At 57.0% G+C, this 22178-nt stretch overlaps 1 protein-coding gene across 6 annotated transcripts; it reads left to right on the top strand.

Annotated features, from left to right (window-relative positions):
• The first annotated feature begins 1673 nt into the window (after window positions 1–1673).
• On the top strand, window positions 1674–20334 carry CLU (clusterin). Of its 6 annotated transcripts, none has more exons than XM_064411483.1 (10): window positions 1685–1728; window positions 6587–6601; window positions 6646–6730; window positions 8556–8704; window positions 11482–11652; window positions 16011–16428; window positions 17917–18030; window positions 19480–19706; window positions 19917–20098; window positions 20185–20334. In XM_064411483.1, exons 2-10 carry the CDS (start codon window positions 6590–6592, stop codon window positions 20189–20191), a joined length of 1365 nt encoding a protein of 454 aa, XP_064267553.1. In that variant the 5' UTR covers window positions 1685–1728; window positions 6587–6589; the 3' UTR covers window positions 20192–20334. The 6 variants fall into 6 exon arrangements, with proteins under 6 accessions (XP_064267555.1, XP_064267553.1, XP_064267551.1 ...); XM_064411481.1 differs by lacking the exons at window positions 1685–1728; window positions 6587–6601 and adding exons at window positions 5602–5640; window positions 9364–9381 and having other exon boundaries at window positions 8556–8686; XM_064411485.1 differs by lacking the exon at window positions 6587–6601 and having other exon boundaries at window positions 1674–1728; window positions 6637–6730.
• Window positions 20335–22178: the final 1844 nt, after the last annotated feature.

Here is a 22178-nt window from a genome sequence, read left to right on the forward strand (position 1 = left end):
CCCCAGGAATTCTGCCGGAAGGAGCGGGAATTTGGGTTGGGAATCTGGGGGGGGGTTCCAGGACTGGGGGAGGGAAGTTGTGCCTCAGTTTCCCCGGGAATGTCGCAGCTCCCGGAATTTGGGGGATCCCAGGATTTGAGGGGGGGGGGGGTGTTTGTGCCTCAGTTTCCCCGGGAATGCCGCAGCCACGGGAAGCAGCGGGAATTTGGGGCGGGAATTTTGGGGGTCCCAGGATAGGGAGGAAGGGCTGTGCCTCAGTTTCCCCAGGAATTCTGCAGGAGGGAGAAGGAATTAGTGAGGGGATCCCAGGATTGGGGGGCGCTGTGCCTCAGTTTCCCCGGGAATTCTGCAGCTCCGGGAATCTGGGGGGTCCCAGGATGTGTGTGGGGGGGGTGTTTGTGCCTCAGTTTCCCCGGGAATGGCGCAGGAAGGAGAAGGAATTTGGGGGGATCGCAGGATCGGGGGTGGGGGGCAAAGCTGTGCCTCAGTTTCCCCGGGAATTCTGCCGGAAGGAGCGGGAATTTGGGGCGGGAATTTGGGGGACCCTAGGATTGGGAAGGGGAAGTTGTGCCTCAGTTTCCCCTGGAATGCTCCAGGAAGGAGAAGGAATTTCGGGGGGTGGAATTTAGGGATGGGATTTGCGGGGGAGCAGGACGGGGCTGTGCCTCAGTTTCCCCTGGAATTCTGCAGTTCCGGGAAGGAGCGGGAATTTGGGGCGGGAATCTGGGGGAGTTCCGGGATTAGGGGGAGCTGTGCCTCAGTTTCCCCGGGAATGTCGCAGCTCCAGGAGTCTGGGGGATCCCAGGATGTGAGAGGGGGGTGTTTGTGCCTCAGTTTCCCTCCGGGGAATTTGGGCTCCCGGGGCTGTTTCCGGGGCGGCGCGTGGCGGGAGTTAATTAATTAATTAATTAATTAATTATTATTTGCGACCCCCCCCCCGGGGCTGGGTCGGAAATTCCCGGGGGAGTTCCGGGAATTAATAAAGAAATTAATAAAGAAATTAATAAAGAAATTAATGAATATTTGCGAACCCCCCTGGGACCGGCTCGGGAATCCGCGGGAATTAATAAATAAATCAATTAATTAATTATTTTGCGACTCTTTCACCCCCCGGGCCGGCTCGGGAATTAATTAATCAATTAATTACTTTGCCACGCCCCCCCCCCCCCCCCCCCCCCCAGGCCGGGAATCCCCGGGGCAGTTCCGGGAATTAATTAATTAATTAATTAATTTCTTTGCCAACTCCCGCCTCCGGGCCGGGCCGGGAATCCCCGGGGCAGTTCCGGGAGTTAATTAAGGCATTAATTAGCGAATTAGCGGAGCCCGGGCGGGGCGGGGCCGGGAGTTAATTACGGCATTAATTAGTGAATTAGCGGAGCCCGGGCGGGGCGGGGCCGGGAGTTAATTACGGCATTAATTAGTGAATTAGCGAGCCCCGGGCGGGGCGGGGCCGGGAGTTAATTAAGGCATTAATTAGTGAATTAGCGAGCCCCGGGCGGGGCGGGGCCGTTCCAGAACGCTCCGGGCCGTGCCGGGGGCGGTGCCGGGGCTTAATTAAGCATTAATTAGTGAATTAGCGGATCCCGGGCCGGGCCGGGGCGGTGCCGGGGGTTAATTAAGCATTAATTAGTGAATTAGCGGCGGGGCGGGGCCAGGGGCGGGGCCGGGCCCGGATAAAGCGGCCCCGGAGCGGAACCGGAGCGGGACCGGCACCGGAGCGGGGCTGCGGTACGGGACTGCGGGAACCCCAAATCCCCGAAACCCCAAATCCCTGAAACCCCAAATCCCCGAAATCCCTGAACCCCGAACTCCCAAATTCCCGAACCCCCGAACCCCAAAATCCCAACCCCCGAAATCCCCGAACCCCAAATTCCCGAAACCCCAAATCCCTAATCCCCAAATCCCCGAAATCCCGAACCCCAAATTCTCGAACCCCCAAATTCCTGAAACCCCAAACTCCCGAATCCCCAAACCCCGAACCCCAAATTCCCAACCCCCGAAATCCCCGAACCCCAAATTCCCGAAACCCCAAATCCCTAATCCCCGAAATCCCGAACCCCAAATTCCCGAACCCCCAAATTCCTGAAACCCCAAACCCCGAACCCCAAATTCCCAACCCCCGAAATCCCCGAACCCCAAATCCCCGAACCCCAAATTCCCGAACCCCCGAACCCCCGAATCCCAACCCCCTAAATCCCGAACCCCAAATCCCTGAACCCCCGAACCCCAAATCCCCGAAACCCCGAACCCCAAATTCCAAATTCCCGAAACCCCAAATTCCCGAACCCCAAATCCCAAATTTTCAAATCCCTGAACTCCAGAAACCTCTAAATCTCTGAACCCCCAAATTTCCAAATCCCTGAACCCCAAATTCCCGACCCCCCAAATTCCCGAATCCTGAAACTCTGAACCCCGAATCCCCGAACCCCAAAACCCCAAATGTCTGAATCCCAAAACCTCTAAATCTCTGAACCCCCAAATTTCCAAATTCCCGAACCCCAAATCCCCGAACCCCTGAACCCCAAATCCCCAAACCCCAAATCCCGGAATCTTTGAATCCCAAATCCCCAAACCCTCGAACCCCAAATCCCGAATTCCCAAATCCTGAACCCCAAATCCCTTTTTTCCCCCTTCCCCCCCGTTTTTGGGGTCCCCGGGCGGTTTTTTGGGGTGCGGATGCTCGCCGGGAGTTTCCCACAATTCCCCGCGCCGGGCAGGGCCGAGCGGGGCCGGGGGTTTGGGGTTTGGGATTTGGGGGGGTTATTTGGGATTTGGGGGTTATTTTGGGATTTGGGGTTATTTGGGATTTGGGGTTATTTGGGATTTGGGGGTTATTTGGGATTTGGGGGGGTGATTTGGGATTTGGGATATGCGGGGTTGTTTGGGATTTGGGGTGCAGAGGATTTATTTGGGATTGGGGTATTATTTGGGATTTGTGGGGTTATTTTTGGGATTTGGGATGTGTAGGGTTATCTAGGGTTTGGGGGGGTGATTTGGGATTTGGGATGTGCAGAGTTATTTGGGATTATTTGGGATTTGGGGAGGGGATTTTTTGGGATTTGGGATGTGCAGAGTTACTTGGGGTGCGGGGGGGTTATTTGGGATTATTTGGGATTCAGGACCTGTAGGGATATTTAGGGTTTGGGGGATTACTTGGGATTTGGGGTGGGGGGGGTTTAGTTGGGATTTGGGGGGGATTTTTTGGGATTTGGGATGTGCAGGGGGGTTATTTGGGATTTTTGGGGGGTTATTTGGGATTTTTGGGGGTTTTTTTGGGATTTGGGATGTGTAGGGTTATTTGGGGTGCAGGGGCGTTATTTGGGGTTTTTGTGGGGTTATTTGGGATGGGGTTATTTGGGATTTGGGGGGATGTGGGATGGGGTTTTTTGGGATTTGGGGTGGGGGTTTTGGGGGTGTGGGATGGGTTTTTTAGGATTTTGGGGCTGTGTTTTTGGGGTTTTTGGGCTGAGTTTTGTTTTTTTGGCTGTGTTTTTGGGGTTTTGGGTTGAGTTTTTGGGTTTTGGGCTGTGTTTGGGGTTTTGTGCTGTGGTTTTGGGCTGAGTTTTGGGTTTTTTGGCTGAGTTTTGGGTTTTTTTGGGGTGTTTTTGTGGTTTTGGCTGAGTTTTGGGGTTTTTTGGGTGTTTTTGGGCTGTTTTTGTTTTTTTGGCTGAATTTTGGGGTTTTGGGTGTTTTTGGGCTGTGTTTTTGGGGTTTTGGGTTGAGTTTTTGGATTTTGGGGGCTGTGTTTGGGGTTTTGTGCTGTGTTTTCGGGCTGAATTTTGGTTTTTTTGGCTGAGTTTTGGGTCTTTGGGTGTTTTTGGGGCTGTGTTTTGGGTTTGGGGCTGAGTTTTGGGGCTGTTTTTGGGGTTTTTTTGGCTGAGTTTTGGGTTTTGGGGCTGTGTTTTTGGGCTGTTTTTTTGGGCTGTTTTTTTTTTGTTTTTGGCTGAGTTTTGGGTTTTTTGGGTGTTTTTGGGCTGGTTTTGGGTTTTTTTGGCTGAGTTTTGGGTTTTGGGCTGTGTTTTTGGGCTGTTTTGGGTTTTTTTGGCTGAGTTTGGGGCTGCAGAGTCACCCTGCGGTGGGGGGGGGGTGGGGCCCGCATTGCACAGGGCCTCGGGGAGGGGCGGTGACTCGGCTTTATTTCCGTTTATTTCCGTTTATTTCAGTGTATTTCAGTTTATTTCAGTTTGTTTGGGTTTATTGAACCTTATTTGGGTTTTGTTTTGGTTTTATTTGGGTTTATTTCGGTTTTATTTGGCTTTATTTCCGTTTATTTTGGATTTATTTCAGTTTATTTGGGTTTTATTTGGGTTTATTTTGCTTTATTTGGGTTTTGTTTGGGGTTTTATTTGGGTTTATTTCGGTTTTATTTCAGTGTATTTCTGTTTATTTCACTTTATTGGGGTTTTATTTGGGTTTATTTCACTTTATTTGGGTTTTGTTTGGGTTTTATTTGGCTTTATTTCCGTTTATTTGGGTTTTATTTGGCTTTATTTCCGTTTATTTGGGCTTTATTTGGCTTTATTTGGGTTTATTTCACTTTATTGACTTTGTTTGGGTTTTTTGGGAATTGCACAATCCCGGAGCGGGCGGCGGCTCCCACGGGGGGGGGAGGGGACCGGGGGGGGGGGCCGCTCCTTTTTTTGGGGGGGTTTGGGGGAATTCCGCCCGCGGTCACCGCGCTGGCCCCGGGCCTGGGCGGGGGGGCACGGCCGGACCCCCCCGGACCCCCCTGTCCCCTCCTGTCCCCCGAACCCCCCCGGACCCCCCTGTCCCCCTCTGTCCCTGTGCCCCCGACCCCAAAGCCCTGTCCCCTCCTGTCCCCTGACCCCCCATGTCCCTGTCCCCATGTCCTTGACTCCCCCATCCCCTCCTGTCCCCTGAACCCCCCTGTCCCCTCCTGTCCCCCCCGACCCCAAAGCCCCGTCCCCATGTCCCTGTTCCCATGGCCCTGACCCCCCTGCCCCTCCTGTCCCCCTGTCCCTGTCCCCCTGTCCCTGACTCTGAACCCCCGACCCCAAAGCCCCGTCCCCCCCTGTCCCCTGACCCCCATGTCCCTGACCCCCCCGTCCCTGTCCCCTGACCCTCCTGACCCCCACTGTCCCCCCCCGACCCTCCTGTCCCTGTCCCCATGTCCCTGACCCCCCTGTCCCCCTCTGTCCCTGTCCCCCCGACCCCAAAGCCCCGTGTCCCCTCCTGTCCCCTGACCCCCATGTCCCCGACCCTCCTGACTCCCCCATCTCTGTCCCCTCCGTCCCCTGTCCCCAGACCATGGCGCTGTCCCTGTCCCTGTCCCCATGTCCCTGACCCCCCCATTTTTGTCCCTGTCCCCTGACCCCCCCGTCCCTGTCCCCATGTCCTTGACTCTCCCATCCCCTTCTGTCCCCCTGTTCTCCCATCCCTGTCCCTGTCCCTCCTGTCCCCCTCCGTCCCCTCTCCCTGTCCCCAGACCATGGCGCTGTCCCTGTCCCTGATCCCCTGTCCCCATGTCCCTGACCCCCCTGACCCCAAAGCCCCTGTCCCCTCCTGTTCCTGTCCCTTTCCCTGTCCCCCCGTCTCTGTCCCTGTCCCCTCCTGTGCCCCGTCTGTCCCCTCCTTTCCTGTCCCTCTCCCCAGACCATGACACTGTCCATGTCCCTGTCCCTGTCCCCTGACCCTGTCCCTGTCCCCATGTCCTTGACTCCCCCATCCCCTCCTGTCCCCTCCTGTCCCCTCCTGTCCCCATGTCCCTGTCTCGTCTGACCCCCACTGTCCCTGTCCCCCTGTCCCTGACTCTGAACCCCCGACCCCAAAGCCCTGTCCCCTCTTGTCCCCTGACCCCATGTCCCTGTCCCCTGACCCTCCTGACCCCCACTGTCCCCTGACCCCCACTGTCCCCCCCCGTCCCCTCCTGACCCCCCCCCCGTCCCCATGTCCCTGTCCCTGACCTTCCTGTCCCCACCCTGTCCCCAGGCCATGGCGCTGTCCCTGTCCCTGATCCCCCATCCCCTCCTGTCCCCTGACCCCCCTATCCCCCCCGTCCCCTCCTGACCCACCCCATCCCCATGTCCCTGTCCCCCCATCTCAGTCCCTTGTCCCTGACCCTCCTGTCCCTCTCCGTCCCCTCTCCCTGTCCCCAGGCCATGGCGCTGTCCCTGATCCCCTGTCCCCTCTTGTCCCCTGACCCCCACTGTCCCTGTCCCCATGTCCTTGTCTCCCCCATCCCCTTCTGTCCTCCTGTCCTCCCATCCCTGACCCCCTCCTGTCCCCTAAACCCCCCTGACCCCCCTGTCCCACCCGTCCCCTCCTGACCCACCCTGTCCCCATGTCCCTGTCCCCCTGTCCCTGACTCCCCTGACCCCCCTGTCCCCTTCTGTCCCCATGTCCCTGACCCTGTCCCCTGACCCTGTTCCTGTCCCTGTCCCCAGGCCATGGCGCTGTCCCTGTCACTGTCCCCTGACCCTGTCCCTGTCCCCAGGCCATGGTGCTGTCCCTGTCCCCTGTCCCTGTCCCCTGACCCTATTCCTGTCCCTGTCCCCAGGCCATGGCGCTGTCCCCTGACCCTGTCCCTGTCACTGTCCCTGTCCCCTAACCCTGTCCCTGTCCCCAGGCCATGGCGCTGTCCCTGTCCCCTGACCCTGTCCCTGTCCCTGTCCCCAGGCCATGGCGCTGTCCCTGTCGCTGTCGCTGTCCCTGCTGGCGCTCCTGGCCTGGGGCGGGGCGCGGGCGCTGCTGCCCCCCGAGGAGCTCCGAGGTGAGCGGGGGATTTGGGGGGGTTCTGGGGGGGGGGGGGTCACGGGGTCTCATTTTGGGGGGGTTTGGGGACAGGGAGATCGTGGATTTTAATTTGGGGGGGTCACGGGGTCTCATTTTGGGGAGGTTTGGGGACATCACAGAGTCTCATTTTGGGGGAAGGTCGCACTCTGGGAGGGGGGGTCACAGGTTTTAATTTTGGGGGGGGGGTCACATTTTGGGGGGTTTGGGTGATGGGAGAGCCGTGGATTTTCATTTTGGGGGGGTCACACCCCCAGGGGTTGTCACAGGTTTTCATTTTGGGGGGGTTTTGGGTCACATTCTACGGGGGGGTCACACCCTCGGGGGGGGTCACGGGTTTTCATTTTGGGGGGTTTGGGAAGAGGCGGTCACAGGGTCTCTTCCCCCAATTTTCCCCCATATTTTCCCCAATTTCCCCCTCATTTCTCCAATTTCCCCCCATTTTCCCCCCAATTTTTTCCCACTTTTCTCTGAATTTTTCTGCAATTTTCCCCAATTTCCCCCATCTTTTCTCTATATTTCCCCCATATTTTCCCCAATTTTGCCCCCACTTCCTCCATTTTTCCCCATTTTCCCCCCACTTTTCCCCAATTTTCCCCAATTTCCGCCCCAATATTTCCTCACTTTCCCCCCACTTCCCTCCTTTCCCCCTCATTTCCCCCAATTTTCCCCCAATTTTTCCCCCAATTTTTCCCCCAATTTCCCCCCAATTTTCCACCCATTTCCCCCCCAATTTTTCCCCTACTTTCCCTCAATTTCCCCCCACTTTTCCCCCTCTTACCCCACTTTCCCCCCCAATTTTTTCCCCACTTTCTCCTCAAATTTCCCCCCACTTACCCCCAATTTCCCCCCATTTTTCCCCACTTTTCCCCAATTTCCCCCCCAATATTTCCCCACTTTCCTTCCATTTTCTCCCACTTTTCCCCCCTCTTTCTGCCTCATTTCCGCCAATTTCCCCTCAATTTTCCCCCCAAATTTTCCCCCAATTTTCCCCAATTCCCCACCAATATTTCCCCACTTTCCCCCAATTTTCTCCCACTTTTACCCAATTATCCCCAATTTCCCCCCACTTTTCCCCACTTTTCCCCAATTTTTCCCCAATTTCTCCCCAATTTCCCCCCAATTTTCTCCCCACTTTTCCCCCAATTTCCCCCCAATTTTCCCCCAAATTTCCCCAATTTCCCCTCAAATTTCTCCCCAATTTTCCTCCCACTTCCCCCCAATTTTCCCCAATTTCCCCCTGATATTTCCCCACTTTCTCTCCATTTCCCCCCACTTTCCCCCCAAATTTCCCCCAATTTTCCCCCCAATTTTTTCCCAATTTTCCCCCCAATTTCCCCCCCAATTTCCCCCCAATTTTCTCCCCACTTTTCCCCAATTTCTCCCATCTTGTTCCAAATTTCTCCCGTTTTTCCCCCACTTTCCCCTCAATTTCCCCCAATTTTCCCCCCAATTTCCTCCCAATTTTTCCCCCAATTTTTCCCCAACTTCTCCCCAATTTTCTCCCCACTTTCCCCCCAATTTCCCCCATCTTATTCCAAATTTCTCCCCTTTATCCCCCCAATTTTCCCCCCGATTTTTCCCCCAATTTCCCCCCAATTTTTTCCCAATTTCCCCCCAATTTTTCCCAATTATCCCCAATTTCCCTCCTGATATTTCCCCCAATTTTTTCCCAATTTTTCCCCAATTTCCCCCCGATATTTCCCCCAATTTTTCCCCAATTTCCCCCCAATTTTTCCCCAATTTTCCCCCAATTTTTCCCAATTTCCCCCAATTTCCCCCGCTGTTCCGGCGTCGCCGGGCAGAGCTGTCGGCGGCGGGCAGCCGCGTGGTGGACGCGGAGCTGGAGCGGGCGCTGCGCGGCGTGCGCGGCATGGAGGCGCTGCTGGAGCGCAGCGGCCGCGGGCACCGGGAGCTGCTGCGCTCCCTGCAGCAGGCGCAGCGCGGGAAGGAGGTGGGAATGGGATTGGGAATGGGATTGGGATTGGGATTGGGATTGGGAACGGGAATGGGAATTGGGATTGGGATTGGGATTGGGAACGGGAATGGGAATTGGGATTGGGAATGGGAACGGGAATGGGATTGGGAATGGAGCGCAGCGGCCGCGGGCACCGGGAGCTGCTGCGCTCCCTGCAGCAGGCACAGCGCGGGAAGGAGGTGTGGGAATGGGATTGGGATCGGGAATGGGATTGGGAATTGGGATTGGGAATGGGAACGGGAATGGGATTGGGAATCGAGCGCAGCGGCCGCGGGCACCGGGAGCTGCTGCACTCCCTGCAGCAGGCACAGCGCGGGAAGGAGGTGTGGGATCGGGATTGGGATTGGGATTGGGATTGGGGATGGGAATTGGGATTGGGAACGGGAATGGGATTGGGATTGGGAATTGGGATTGGGAATGGAGCGCAGCGGCCGCGGGCACCGGGAGCTGCTGCGCTCCCTGCAGCAGGCGCAGCGCGGGAAAGAGGTGTGGGAATGGGTTTGGGAATGGGATTGGGAATGGGAATGGGATTGGGATCAGGAATGGGAACAGGAATGGGATTAGGAATGGGAACGGGAGTGGGAATGGAGCGCAGCGGCCGCGGGCACCGGGAGCTGCTGTGCTCCCTGCAGCAGGCACAGCGCGGGAAAGAGGTGTGGGAATGGGTTTGGGAATGGGAATGGGAACAGGAATGGGATTGGGAATGGGGACTGGAATGGGAATGGGAATGGGAACGGGAGTGGAGCGCAGCGGCTGCAGGCACCAGGAGCTGCTGCACTCCCTGCAGCACGTGCAGCGCGGGAAGGAGGTGGGAATGGGAATAGGAATGGAAACGGGATTGGGAATGGGATTGGGAATAGGAACGGGATCAGGAATGGGAATGGGATTGGGGATGGGAACACGATTGGAAATGTGATTGGGAATGGGATTGGGAATGGGAACGGGAGTGGAGCGCAGCGGCTGCGGGCACTGGGAGCTGCTGCACTCCCTGCAGCAGGCACAGCGCGGGAAAGAGATGTGGAAACAGGATCGGGAATGGGAATGGGAAGTGATTGGGGATGGGAATGGGATTGGGAACGGGATGGGATTGGGATGGGATGGCTGTGGAAACAGGAATGGGATTGGGAACGGGAAAGCGATGGGAACGAGCATGGGAACAGAATGGGATTGGGATGGGGATGGGATTGGGAAAGGGATGGGATCAGGATGGGAAAGGGACGGAATTGGGATGGACTGGGAACGGGATTGGGATGGGAATGGGATGGGGATGGGCTGGGAAGGGGATTGGGATGGACCGGGAATGGGATGGACTGGGAATGGGATGGAGTCGGAATGAGGCATGCCAGGAACGGGGGATGCTGTCCTGGGAATGGCGTGTCCTGGATCCTGGAGTGTCCTGAGAGTCTGGGAATGCTGTGTCAGGGGTTGGTTTGTGCCAGGAACAGGGAATGCTGTGTCAGGGGTTGGATGTTCTGGGAACAGGGAATGCTGTGTCAGGGGTTGGATGTTCTGGGAACAGGGAATGCTGTGTCAGGGGTTGGATGTTCTGGGAACAGGGAATGCTGTGTCAGGGGTTGGATGTCCCAGGAACAAGGAATGCTGTGTCAGGGGTTGGATGTTCTGGGAACAGGGAATGCTGTGTCAGGGGTTGGATGTTCTGGGAACAGGGAATGCTGTGTCAGGGGTTGGATGTTCCGGGAACGGGGAATGCTGTGTCAGGGGTTGGATGTTCCGGGAACGGGGAATGCTGTGTCAGGGGTTGGTTTGTGCCAGGAATGGGGAATGCTGTGTCAGGGATTGGGATGTCCTGGGGGATGCCATGTGAGGGTTGGGGTGTCCCAGGACTCTGGGAATGCCGTGTGGGGCTTGGGGTGTCCTGGGAATCCAGGAATGCCGTGCTGGGAGTTGGGGTGTCCCAGGGCTCTGGGAATGCCGTGTGGGATTTGGGGTGTCCCAGGGCTCTGGGAATGCTGCTGGGATTGGGGTGTCCCAGGGCTCTGGGAATGCCATGTGGGAGTTGGGGTGTCCCAGGGCTCTGGGAATGCCATTCTGGGGATTGGGGTGTCCCAGGGCTCTGGGAATGCCATGCTGGGATTGGGGTGTCCCAGGGCTCTGGGAATGCCATGTGGGATTTGGGGTGTCCCAGGGCTCTGGGAATGCCGTGCTGGGAATTGGGGTGTCCTGGGGCTCTGGGAATGCCGTGTGGGATTGGGGTGTCCTGGGAATCTGGGAATGCTGTGCTGGGAGTTGGGGTGTCCCAGGACCCTGGGAATGCCGTGTAGGATTGGGGTGTCCCAGGGCTCTGGGAATGCCGTGTGGGATTGGGGTATCCCAGAACTCTGGGAATGCTGTGCTGGGAGTTGGGGTGTCCCAGGACCCTGGGAATGCCGTGTAGGATTGGGGTGTCCCAGGGCTCTGGGAATGCCGTGTGGGATTGGGGTGTCCCAGGGCTCTGGGAATGCCGTGTGGGATTTGGGGTGTCCCAGAACTCTGGGAATGCCGTGTGGGATTTGGGGTGTCCCAGGGCTCTGGGAATGCCATGTGGGAGTTGGGGTGTCCCAGGGCTCTGGGAATGCCGTGTGGGATTGGGGTGTCCCAGGACCCTGGGAATGCCGTGTGGGATTTGGGGTGTCCCAGGGCTCTGGGAATGCCATGCCGGGATTGGGGTATCCCAGGGCTTTGGGAATGCCGTGCTGGGATTGGGGTGTCCCAGGGCTCTGGGGACGCCGGTGTGACGGCGGCGTTCCCGGCAGGAAGCGGTGCAGCTGGCGCGGCAGAAGGAGCAGGAGCTGTCGGCGCGGGGCGAGCGCTGCAACGCCTCGGTGCTGGCGCTGTGGGAGCGCTGCAAGCCCTGCCTGCGGCAGCGCTGCCTCCGCTTCTACTCCCGCACCTGCCGCAGCGGCGCCGGGCTCGTGGGCCGCCAGGTGAGGAAACAGCGGGGAAATACCAGGGAAATACCGGGAAACAACGAGGAAACAGCGGGGAAATACTGGGGAAACAGGGGGGAAATACCAAGGAAATACTGGGTAACAGTGGGGAAACAACGGGGAAATACTGGGGAAATACCGGGAACCAATGAGGAAACAGCAGGGAAATACTGGGAAATACCAGGGAAACAGCAGGGAAATACTGGGAAACAACTGGGAAATACTGGGGAAATACCGGGAACCAACAAGGAAACAGCGGGGAAATACAGGGAAACACCGGGGAAATACCGGGAAACAATGGGGAAACAGCGGGGAAATACCGGGAAACACTGGGGAAATACCAGGAAACAATGAGGAAATACCGGGAAACAACGGGGAAACAGCAAGAAAATACCGGGAAACAATGGGGAAATACCGGGAAACAATGGGAAAACAGTGGGGAAATACCGGGAAACGATGAGGAAACAGCGGGGAAACAGTGGGGAAATACCGGGAAACAATGGATAAACAGTGGGGAGACACCAGGAAATATCAGGGAAATACTGGGAAACAATGGGGAAACAGTGGGGAAATACCGGGAAACAATGAGGAAATGCTTGGAAAGCAATGGGGAAACACCAGGGAAATAACAAGGAAGTATGAGAAAACAACTGGGAAACAACGGGGAAACAAGAGGGAAATACTGGGGAGACAGCATGGAAGTTATGGGGAGACACCAGGAAACAACAGGGAAACAGCAGGGGAAACAATGGGGAAATACCAGGAAAACAATGGGGAAAAACCAGGGAAACACCGAGGAAACACCAGGGGAACAACAGGGAAATAACAAGGAAATACAAGAAAACAATGGGGAAACAATGGGATACACTGGGAAAACAGTGGGGAAACACCAGGGAAACAATGGGGAAACAATAGGGAAACAGTGGGGAAACACCGGGGAAATAATGGGGAGACAGCATGGAAATAGTGGGGAAATTATGGGGATCACACAGGGATCCCAGGAAACAATGGGGAAACACCAAGGAAATACCAGGAAAATAACAAGGAAATACCGAGAAAACAGTGGGGAAACAATGGGAAACACTGGGAGAACACCAAGGAAATACCAAGGAAACACCAAGGAAACAACAGGAAAATAACAAGGAAATACTGAGAAAACAATGGGGAAACAACTGGGAAACACCAGGAAAACAATGGGGAAACACTGAGAAAACAATGGGGAAACAACTGGGAAACAATGGGGAAATAGTGGGGAAACAGCAGGGAAAAACCAGAAAACAATGGGGAAACACCAGGAAAATAATGGGGAGACAATGGGGAAAACACAGGGGGAACACTGGGAGACAATGGGAAAACAATGGGGAAACAACAGAGAACATCGGGGAAACAACGGGGAAACACCGGGGAAATACCGGGAAAGTGCCAGGAAAACATGGGGGAAACACCAGGAAAACGGGGGGATTGGGGATGGTCCCGTTCCCATTCCTGTTAGCCAGAGGGTCAGTGGCTGAGGGACACCGGGATGTTGGGAAAAGGGGATTTGGGATGATCCCATTCCCAGAGTGTCCACATGGCACAGGGATACGGGGAATGGGGGATTTTTCCCTGATCCCATTCCCAGAGAGTCTCCAGGTGGGGGATCCCACATGGCACAGGGATCTGGGGAATGGCTGGGTTTTGATCCCATTTCCAGGGGGTCTCAGGTGGGAGAATCCCACATGGCACAGGGATACAAGGAAAGGGGGATTTTTCCCTGATCCCATTCCCAGAGTGTCTCAGGTGGGGGATCCCACATGCCCCAGGGATCCCAGGTTCTGACCCCGTTCCCAGAGGGTCTCCAGGTGTGGGATCCCAGGAATGGCTGGGTTCTGACCCCATTCCCGGAGGGTCTCAGGTCCGGGATCCCACACGGCCAAGGGATCCTGGATTTTGACCCCGTTCCCAGAGGGTCTCCATGTGCGGGATCCCACATGCCCCAGGGATCCTGGGTTCTGATCCCATTCCCAGAGGGTCTCAGGTCCGGGATCCCACACGGCCAAGGGATCCTGGGTTCTGATCCCATTCCCAGAGGGTCTCAGGTCCGGGATCCCACACGGCCAAGGGATCCTGGATTTTGACCCCGTTCCCAGAGGGTCTCCATGTGCGGGATCCCACATGCCCCAGGGATCCTGGGTTCTGATCCCATTCCCAGAGGGTCTCCAGGTGTGGGATCCTGGGATCAGCTGGGTTTTGACTCCGTTCCCAGAGGGTCTCCAGGTGGGGGATCCAACCTGACACAGGAATACCAGGAATGGCTGGGTTTTGATCCAAATCCCAGAGTGTCTCAGGTGCAGGATCCCAAATGGCCCAGGGATCCCAGGTTCTAACTCCGTTACCAGAGGGTCTCCAGGTGTGGGATCCTGGGATCAGCTGGGTTTTCATCCTATTCCCAGAGGGTCTCCAGGTGTGGGATCCCGGGAATAGCCAGGTTTGATCCCATTCCCAGAGGGTCTCAGGTGCGGGATCCCACATGCCCCAGGGATCCTGGGCTCTGACCCCATTCCCAGAGGGTCTCCAGGTGTGGGATCCCGGGAATGGCTGGGTTCTGACCTCATTCCCAGAGGGTCTCCAGGTGTGGGATCCCGGGAATGGCTGGGTTCTGACCTCATTCCCAGAGGGTCTCCAGGTGTGGGATCCTGGGAATGGCTGGGTTCTGACCTCATTCCCAGAGGGTCTCCAGGTGGGGGATCCCACATGCCCCAGGGATCCTAGGTTCTGACCCAATTCCCAGAGGATCTCCAGGTGTGAGATCCCGGGAACAGCTGGGTTCTGACCTCATTCCCAGAGGGTCTCAGGTGCAGGATCCCACATGGCACAGGGATCCCAGGAATGGTTGGGTTTTGACCCCATTCCCAGAGGGTCTCCAGGTGTGGGATCCCAGGAATGGCTGGGTTTTGACCCCGTTCCCAGAGGGTCTCAGGTGCGGGATCCCACACAGCCCAGGGATCCTGGGTTCTGACCCCATTCCCAGAGGATCTCCAGGTACGGGGTCCCGGGAATGGCTGGGTTCTGAACCTGTTCCCAGAGAGTCTCCAGGTCTGGGATTCCACATGCCCCATTGATCCTGGGTACTGACTCCATTCCCAGAGGGTCTCAGGTGTGGGAATGTGGGAACAGCTGGGTTTTGATCCCATTCCCAGAAAGTCTCCATGTGCAGGATCCCACATGCCCCAGGGATCCCAGGTTTTGATCCTATTCCCAGAGGATCTCCAGGTGTGGCATCCCGGGAACAGCTGGGTTTTGATCCCGTTACCAGAGGGTCTCCAGGTGTGGGATCCTGGGATCAGCTGGGTTTTCATCCTATTCCCAGAGGGTCTCCAGGTGGGGGATCCCAGGAATGGCTGGGTTTTGATCCCAATCCCAAAGTGTCTCAGGTCTGGGATCCCACATGGCCCAGGGATCCCAGGTTTTGATCCCATTCCCAGAGGATCTCCAGGTGTGGCATCCCGGGAACAGCTGGGTTTTGACCCCGTTCCCAGAGGGTCTCCATCTGCAGGATCCCACATGGCCCAGGGATCCTGGGCTCTGACCCCATTCCCAGAGGATCTCCAGGTGCGGGATCCCAGGAATGGCTGGGCTTTGACCCCGTTCCCAGAGGTCAGGGGATCCCACACAGCCCAGGGATCCCGGTTTCTGACCCCGTTCCCAGAGGGTCTCCAGGTGTGGGATCCCAGGAATGGCTGGGTTTTGATCCCATTCCCGGAGGGTCTCAGGTGCAGGATCCCACACGGCCAAGGGATCCTGGATTTTGACCCCGTTCCCAGAGGGTCTCCATGTGCGGGATCCCACATGCCCCAGGGATCCTGGGTTCTGATCCCATTCCCAGAGGGTCTCCAGGTGTGGGATCCTGGGATCAGCTGGGTTTTGACTCCGTTCCCAGAGGGTCTCCAGGTGGGGGATCCAACCTGACACAGGAATACCAGGAATGGCTGGGTTTTGATCCCAATCCCAGAGTGTCTCAGGTGCAGGATCCCAAATGGCACAGGGATCCCAGGTTCTGACCCTGTTCCCAGAGAGTCTCCAGGTGTGGGATCCTGGGATCAGCTGGGTTTTCATCCTATTCCCAGAGGGTCTCCAGGTGTGGGATCCCACATGCCCCAGGGATCCTGGGCTCTGACCCCATTCCCAGATGATCTCCAGGTGTGGGATCCCGGGAATAGCCAGGTTTGATCCCATTCCCAGAGGGTCTCAGGTGCAGGATCCCACATGGCACAGGGATCCCGGTTTCTGACCCCATTCCCAGAGGGTCTCAGGTGTGGGATCCCACATGTCCCAGGGATCCCGGTTTCTGACCCCGTTGCCGTTCCCATTCCCAGCTGGAGGAATTCCTGAACCACTCGTCTCCCATCTCCATCTGGGTGGACGGCGAGCGCCTGGACTCGCTGCTGGAGCGCGACGAGCGCCAGGAGCGGCAGCTGCAGGACCTGGAGGAGCGCTTCGGCCTCCTGGAGGACGGCGTCCAGGACATCCTCCAGGACAGCTCCCAGGTCCAGGGCCGCCTCCATCCCTTCTTCCAGGCGCCCTTCGGCGGCTTCCGCGAGGCGCTGCGGCCGCCGGTGCAGCGGCTGCGCTTCCCGCGCCGCTTCCGCCGCTTCTCCGGGGGCTTCTTCCCCTTCTTCCCGCACCGCCACGGCGGCTTCCAGCAGCTCTTCCAGCCGCTCTTCCAGATCACCCAGCGCATGCTGGAGGACGCCCAGGGCGGCTGGGAGAATCTCTCCGGAGAGTTCGCGACAGGTAGGAGGGAGGGAAGCGGGGTCGCCGGTGGGGGATCCCAAATTCCGGTGGGTTTAGGGGAAAGAGTCGCGGAGAATCCTCGAAACTTCTGAGGATTCTGAGGAAAGACTCCCAGAAAATCCTCAAAACTTCTGAGGATTCTGAGAAAGGATTCCCAGAAAATCCTTTTGAACTTTAGAGGATTCTGAGGATTCTGAGAAAAGATTGCCAGAAAATCCTTTGCAACTTTAGAGGATTCTGAGAAAAGATTCCCAGAAAATCCTTTGGAACTTCAGAGGATTCTGAGAAAAGATTCCCAGAAAATCCTTTGGAACTTCAGAGGATTCTGAGAAAAGATTCCCAAAAAATCCTTTGCAAATTTGTAGGATTCTGAGAAAAGATTCCCAGAAAATCCTCAAAACTTCTGAGGATTATTCTGAGAAAAGATTCCCAGAAAATTCTTTGGAACTTCGGAGGATTCGGAGAAAAGATTCCCAGAAAATCCTTTGCAATTTCTGAGGATTATTCTGAGAAAAGATTCCCAGAAAATCCTTTGGGACTTCTGAGGATTTTGAGAAAAGATTCCCAGAAAATCCTCAGAACTTTGGAGGATTCTGAGAAAAGATTGCCAGAAAATCCTTTGCAGCTTCTGAGGATTCGGAGAAAAGATTCCCAGAAAATCCTTTGGAACTTCAGAGGATTCGGAGAAAAGATTCCCAGAAAATCCTTTGCAACTTCTGAGGATTCTGAGAAAAGATTCCCAAAAAATCCTTTGCAAATTTGTAGGATTCTGAAAAGATTCCCAGAAAATCCTTTGCAACTTTAGAGGATTCTGAGGATTATTCTGAGAAAAGATTCCCAGAAAATCCTTTGCGACTTTGGAGGATTCTGAGAAAAGAAAATCCTTGGCAACTTTGGAGGATTCAGAGGGTTCCCTAACGGGAATTCCCATGGAAACCTGGGAATCAGGAGCTCCGCTGGTGGTGGGCTGGGGTTTGGGGTGTTTTCCCACCTCGATCCCAGCTGCCAGCACGGGAGTGGGGTTTTGTTGGGAATGCTGTTGATGGTTTTCTTGGGAATGTTGCAAATATTTGGTTTTTCTGGGAATGCTGCTGATTTTTTTGGAGGGTGTTTGGGTTTTTTGGGAATATTGCATGTAGTTTTTTTAAGGAATATTGCAGGTGGTTTTTTGGGGGGATATTGCAGGTGTTAGGTTGTTTTTCGGGATTGCTGCCGATGTTTTTTTGCTGGGTTTTTTGTTTTTTTTTGGGATTACAGCTGATGGTTTTTTGCTGTTTGTTTTTTTTTGGGATTACAGCCGATGTCTTTTTGCCGTTTAGTTTTCTTGGGGATTGCAGCCGATGTTTTTTTTGGGAATGTCACAGCCGGTGCCGTCACCGTCTGCCAACGCAGCCCTGGGGACGGGAGGGGCCCAAATTCCAGGGAAAAATGGCTTTTCTGGCAGCGGGGGGGATTTGGGGAGCTGAGGCCGGCCCGGAATTCCCGCAGAATCCCGGAATTTCAGCGATGACCGGATGGTTTGCCGGGAGATCCGGCGGAACTCGGCCGGCTGCCTGCGGATGCGGGATGAGTGCGAGCAGTGCCGGGAGATCCTGGCCCTGGGTGAGCCGGGAACGGGGATGGGAACGGGAATGGGAACTGGGGACAGGAATGGGGATGGGGATGGGAATGGGAGTGGGAATGGGAATGGGAACGGGGATGGGGATGGGGATGGGGATGGGGATGGGGATGGGAACGGGAATGGGAATGGGTATGGGGACGGGAATGGGAACTGAGAATGGGAATGGGAATGGGGAAGGGATGGGGTGGGATGGGGATGGGAACGGGAATGGGGAATGGGAATGGGAACTGGGATGGGAACTGGGGATAGGGACAGGGAACAGGAATGGGGACAAGAATGGGAACGGGGATGGGAATGGGGATGGGAACAGGGACAGGAATGGGGATGGGAACAGGGACAGGAATGGGGATGGGAATGGGAATGGGCACAGGGAACGGGAATGGGAATGGGGGTGGGATGGGGATGGGAATGGGGATGGGGAATGGGAACGGGAATGGGAATGGAGATGGGAACAAGGACAGGGAACAGGAATGGGAACGGGGATGGGAATGGGGATGGGAATGGGGATGGGGATGGGGAACAGGAATGGGGATGAGAATGGGAAAAGGGATGGGCATGGGAATGGAAATGCGGACAGGGATGGGAACGGGAACCGGGACGGGAATGGGAACAGGGATGGGGATGGGAACAGGGATGGGGATTAGGACGAGAATGGGAATGAGATTGGGGATGGAAAACTGGGAATGGGGATGGAACAGAAACAGGGAGGGGGATGAGATTTGGGATGGGACATGGGGATGGGAAATGGGGACAGGGATGGGGATGGGAATGGGAACGGGAATGGGGATGGGGATGGGAACAGGGATGGGAACGGGGATGGGGATTAGGACGAGAATGGGAATGAGATTGGGGATGGGGATGGAAAACTGGGAATGGGGATGGAACAGAAACAGGGATGGGGATGGGAATGAGGAATGGGAATGGGAAGAGGGACAGGAATGGGGGTGGGCATGGGAACAGGGATGGGAATGGGAATGGGAACGGGAAGAGGGATGGGGATGGGAAAGGAGATGGAAAACTGGGAATGGAGATGCGAATGGGAATGGAACAGAAAAAGGGATGCAGATGGGAATGGGAACAGGAATGGGGATGGGAATGGGACGGGAAAGGAGATGGAAAACTGGGAATGGGAATGGGAAGCTGAAAATGGGGACAGGGATGGGAATGGGATGGGAAAGGGAACGGGGATGGAACAGGAACAGGGATGCAGATGGGGATGGGAATGGGAACAGGAATGGTGATGGGACTGGAGATGGGAATGGGAGCGGGGATGGGGGGCACAATTCAGAGTTTGGGGTGCATGTGGTGGGTCGGGGGGGGTTTTGGGGGTGCATTTTGGGGTCTGAGGGGATGGGATGGGACAGGATGGGATGGGGCGGGGTGGGATGAACCCCCCAGGGCCGTGCTGAGCCCATCCCACGCCATCCCAGACTGCGGGCAGGAGGATCCCTCGCAGCAGGAGCTGCGGGAGCAGCTGGAGGACGCCGTGCGCGTGGCCGAGCGCTTCACGCGCCGCTACGATTCCCTGCTCCGGGAGTTCCAGGAGGAAATGCTCAACACCTCCGGCCTGCTGGACCAGCTGAACCGCCAGTTCGGCTGGGTGTCCCGCCTGGCCAACCATTCCATGGGATCCGACGGCTTCCTGCAGGTCACCACGGTGAGGACTGGGGCCGGGAACGGGGCTGGGAACTGGGCAGGCAGAAAGTGGGACAGGGCCACAAAGGGCTCTTTGTGCTCCGGCCGGGAATCTCTGGCTGTGCCGGATGCCGGGATGGGCCGGGAGCCAAGGTCAGGGGCCCTCCCGGGGCTCTCCCGACTTGACAAATCCAGAACCTGCCGCGGGATGACCCCGGCATGGCGGTTCCAGGTGCTGTCCAAGGCTCCGAATCCCGAGGATCCCTCGTCGCCGCCGGACACGCAGGTGACCGTGCAGCTCTTCGACTCGGAGCCGCTGGCGCTGACCGTGCCCGGGGACATCCCCTGGGACGACCCCCGCTTCATGGAGAGCGTGGCGCAGCAGGCGCTGCAGCGCTTCAAGGAGAACGCCGTGTGAGTCCTTTGGGACCTCCCCAAACCCCCCATGGATAACAGCTCATCCACAGTCGGGCTCATCCTGAATTTTCCTTCCTTCCCAGAGAGTAGCCAGGCATTGCTGCCGCCCCTCCGGATCCCCCTTCCCGGGGGGAATTGGCACCATGGCTGCCAGCCCTCCCCTCCTGACCCTTCCTGCTGCCAGGAGCCTGCGGGGCCCCAAACGGAAAATAAAGGTAGAGTTGAACGCCCTGGCTCTGCCTCTGGAGTTTTTGGGATAATCCTGAGGGAAGAAGGAGGAAAAACAGCCTCGGAATTTTCCACTGTTCCGTCATTGTGGAATTGTGGAGTTGAGGAATGAGGATCCGTTCCCAAATCTGATCCGGGAGGAGCCACCCAAGATTGGGAATCTGTCCCCATCCCATGGACACGGATCCCAGTGCCAGGGCCTGTCCCAGTTCATGGATCCCAATGCCAGGGCCTGTCCCAGTTCACGGATCCCAGTGCCAGGGCCTGTCCCAGTTCATGGATCCCAGTGCCAGGGCCTGTCCCAGTTCACGGATCCCAGTGCCAGGGCCTGTCCCGGGTCATGGACACGGATCCCAGTGCCAGGGCCTGTCCCGGTTCATGGACACGGATCCCAGTGCCAGGGCCTGTCCCAGTGCCTGGATCCCAGTGCCAGGGCCTGTCCCAGTTCATGGACACGGATCCCAGTGCCAGGGCCTGTCCCAGTGCCTGGATCCCAGTGCCAGGGGCCTGTCCCAGTTCATGGATCCCAGTGCCAAGGCCTGTCCCAGTTCACGGACACAGATCCCAGTGCCAGGGCCTGTCCCAGTTCATGATCCCAGTGCCAGGGCCTGTCCCAGTTCACGGATCCCAGTGCCAGGGCCTGTCCCAGTTCATGGATCCCAGTGCCAGGGCCTGTCCCAGTTCATGGACACAGATCCCAGTGCCAGGGCCTGTCCCAGTTCATGATCCCAGTGCCAGGGCCTGTCCCAGTTCACGGATCCCAGTGCCAGGGCCTGTCCCAGTTCATGATCCCAGTGCCAGGGCCTGTCCCAGTTCATGAACACGGATCCCAGTGCCAGGGCCTGTCCCAGTTCACGGATCCCAGTGCCAGGGCCTGTCCCAGTTCATGAACACGGATCCCAGTGCCAGGGCCTGTCCCAGTTCATGGATCCCAGTGCCAGGGCCTGTCCCAGTTCATGGACACGGATCCCAGTGCCAGGGCCTGTCCCAGTTCACGATCCCAGTGCCAGGGCCTGTCCCAGTTCATGGACACGGATCCCAGTGCCAGGGCCTGTCCCAGTTCATGGACACGGATCCCAGTGCCAGGGCCTGTCCCAGTTCATGGATCCCAGTGCCAGGGCCTGTCCCAGTTCAGGGATCCCAGTGCCAGGGCCTGTCCCAGTTCATGAACACGGATCCCAGTGCCTGGGCCTGTCCCCATCCCATGGGACACCGAGGATCAGCCGGATCCCATCGGGATGGGATCTCCAGCCCCTCATGGCCAGGGAAGAGCTTCCCTGCCAGGGGAACTGCCATGTCCTGATCCCCCAGATGAGACCCTGGGGAATAAATCCTGCTGGGACACCCTGGGGGACAGTCCCTGTCCTTTGCCATCCCTGAGAATTCCCAGATTTCTGCAGGAACCCCCCAGAGCTCCCCATGGAATGGGCAGAGGGGCTTTATTGGGAACATGGGTTGGGAAGGGAGTGGATCCAGCCCCAATACCACCTCAATCCCAATCCCAACCCAGCCCCAAACTCATGCCACTCCCAATCCAGTCTCAATCCCATTCCAATCCCCTGGGAATGGGGTAGAGGCTCTGGCACAGCCGTCTGCGGCCCCAATCCCAATCCCAAGGGAATGGGGCAGAGGCTCCGGCACAGCCGGCTGTGGGTCTGTATCCCACCGGGAAGAGCTGGCACAGCCTCTCCACCCCTGGCTGACATTTTCTGCGGGGACAATTCCCAATCTCAATCCCTGGGGACAATCCCAAGGGCACATGCTGATGGGACACCCTTGGGGACAGTCCCTGTCCTCTGCCATCCCTGAGAATTCCCAGATTTCTGCAGGATCCCCCCAGAGCTCCCCA

This window comes from Passer domesticus, chromosome 3, assembly GCF_036417665.1.
Source record: "Passer domesticus isolate bPasDom1 chromosome 3, bPasDom1.hap1, whole genome shotgun sequence".
Classification (NCBI taxonomy): Eukaryota; Metazoa; Chordata; class Aves; order Passeriformes; family Passeridae; genus Passer; species Passer domesticus.

Coding starts and splice junctions, on each gene's coding strand:
- CLU (XM_064411479.1), top strand. CDS start 5,617: ATGACACTGTCCATGTCCCTGTCC. Junction 11,653..16,010: donor CCGGGCTCGTGGGCCGCCAG/GTGAGGAAACAG, acceptor TCCCATTCCCAG/CTGGAGGAATTCCTGAACCA. Junction 18,031..19,479: donor CCGGGAGATCCTGGCCCTGG/GTGAGCCGGGAA, acceptor ACGCCATCCCAG/ACTGCGGGCAGGAGGATCCC.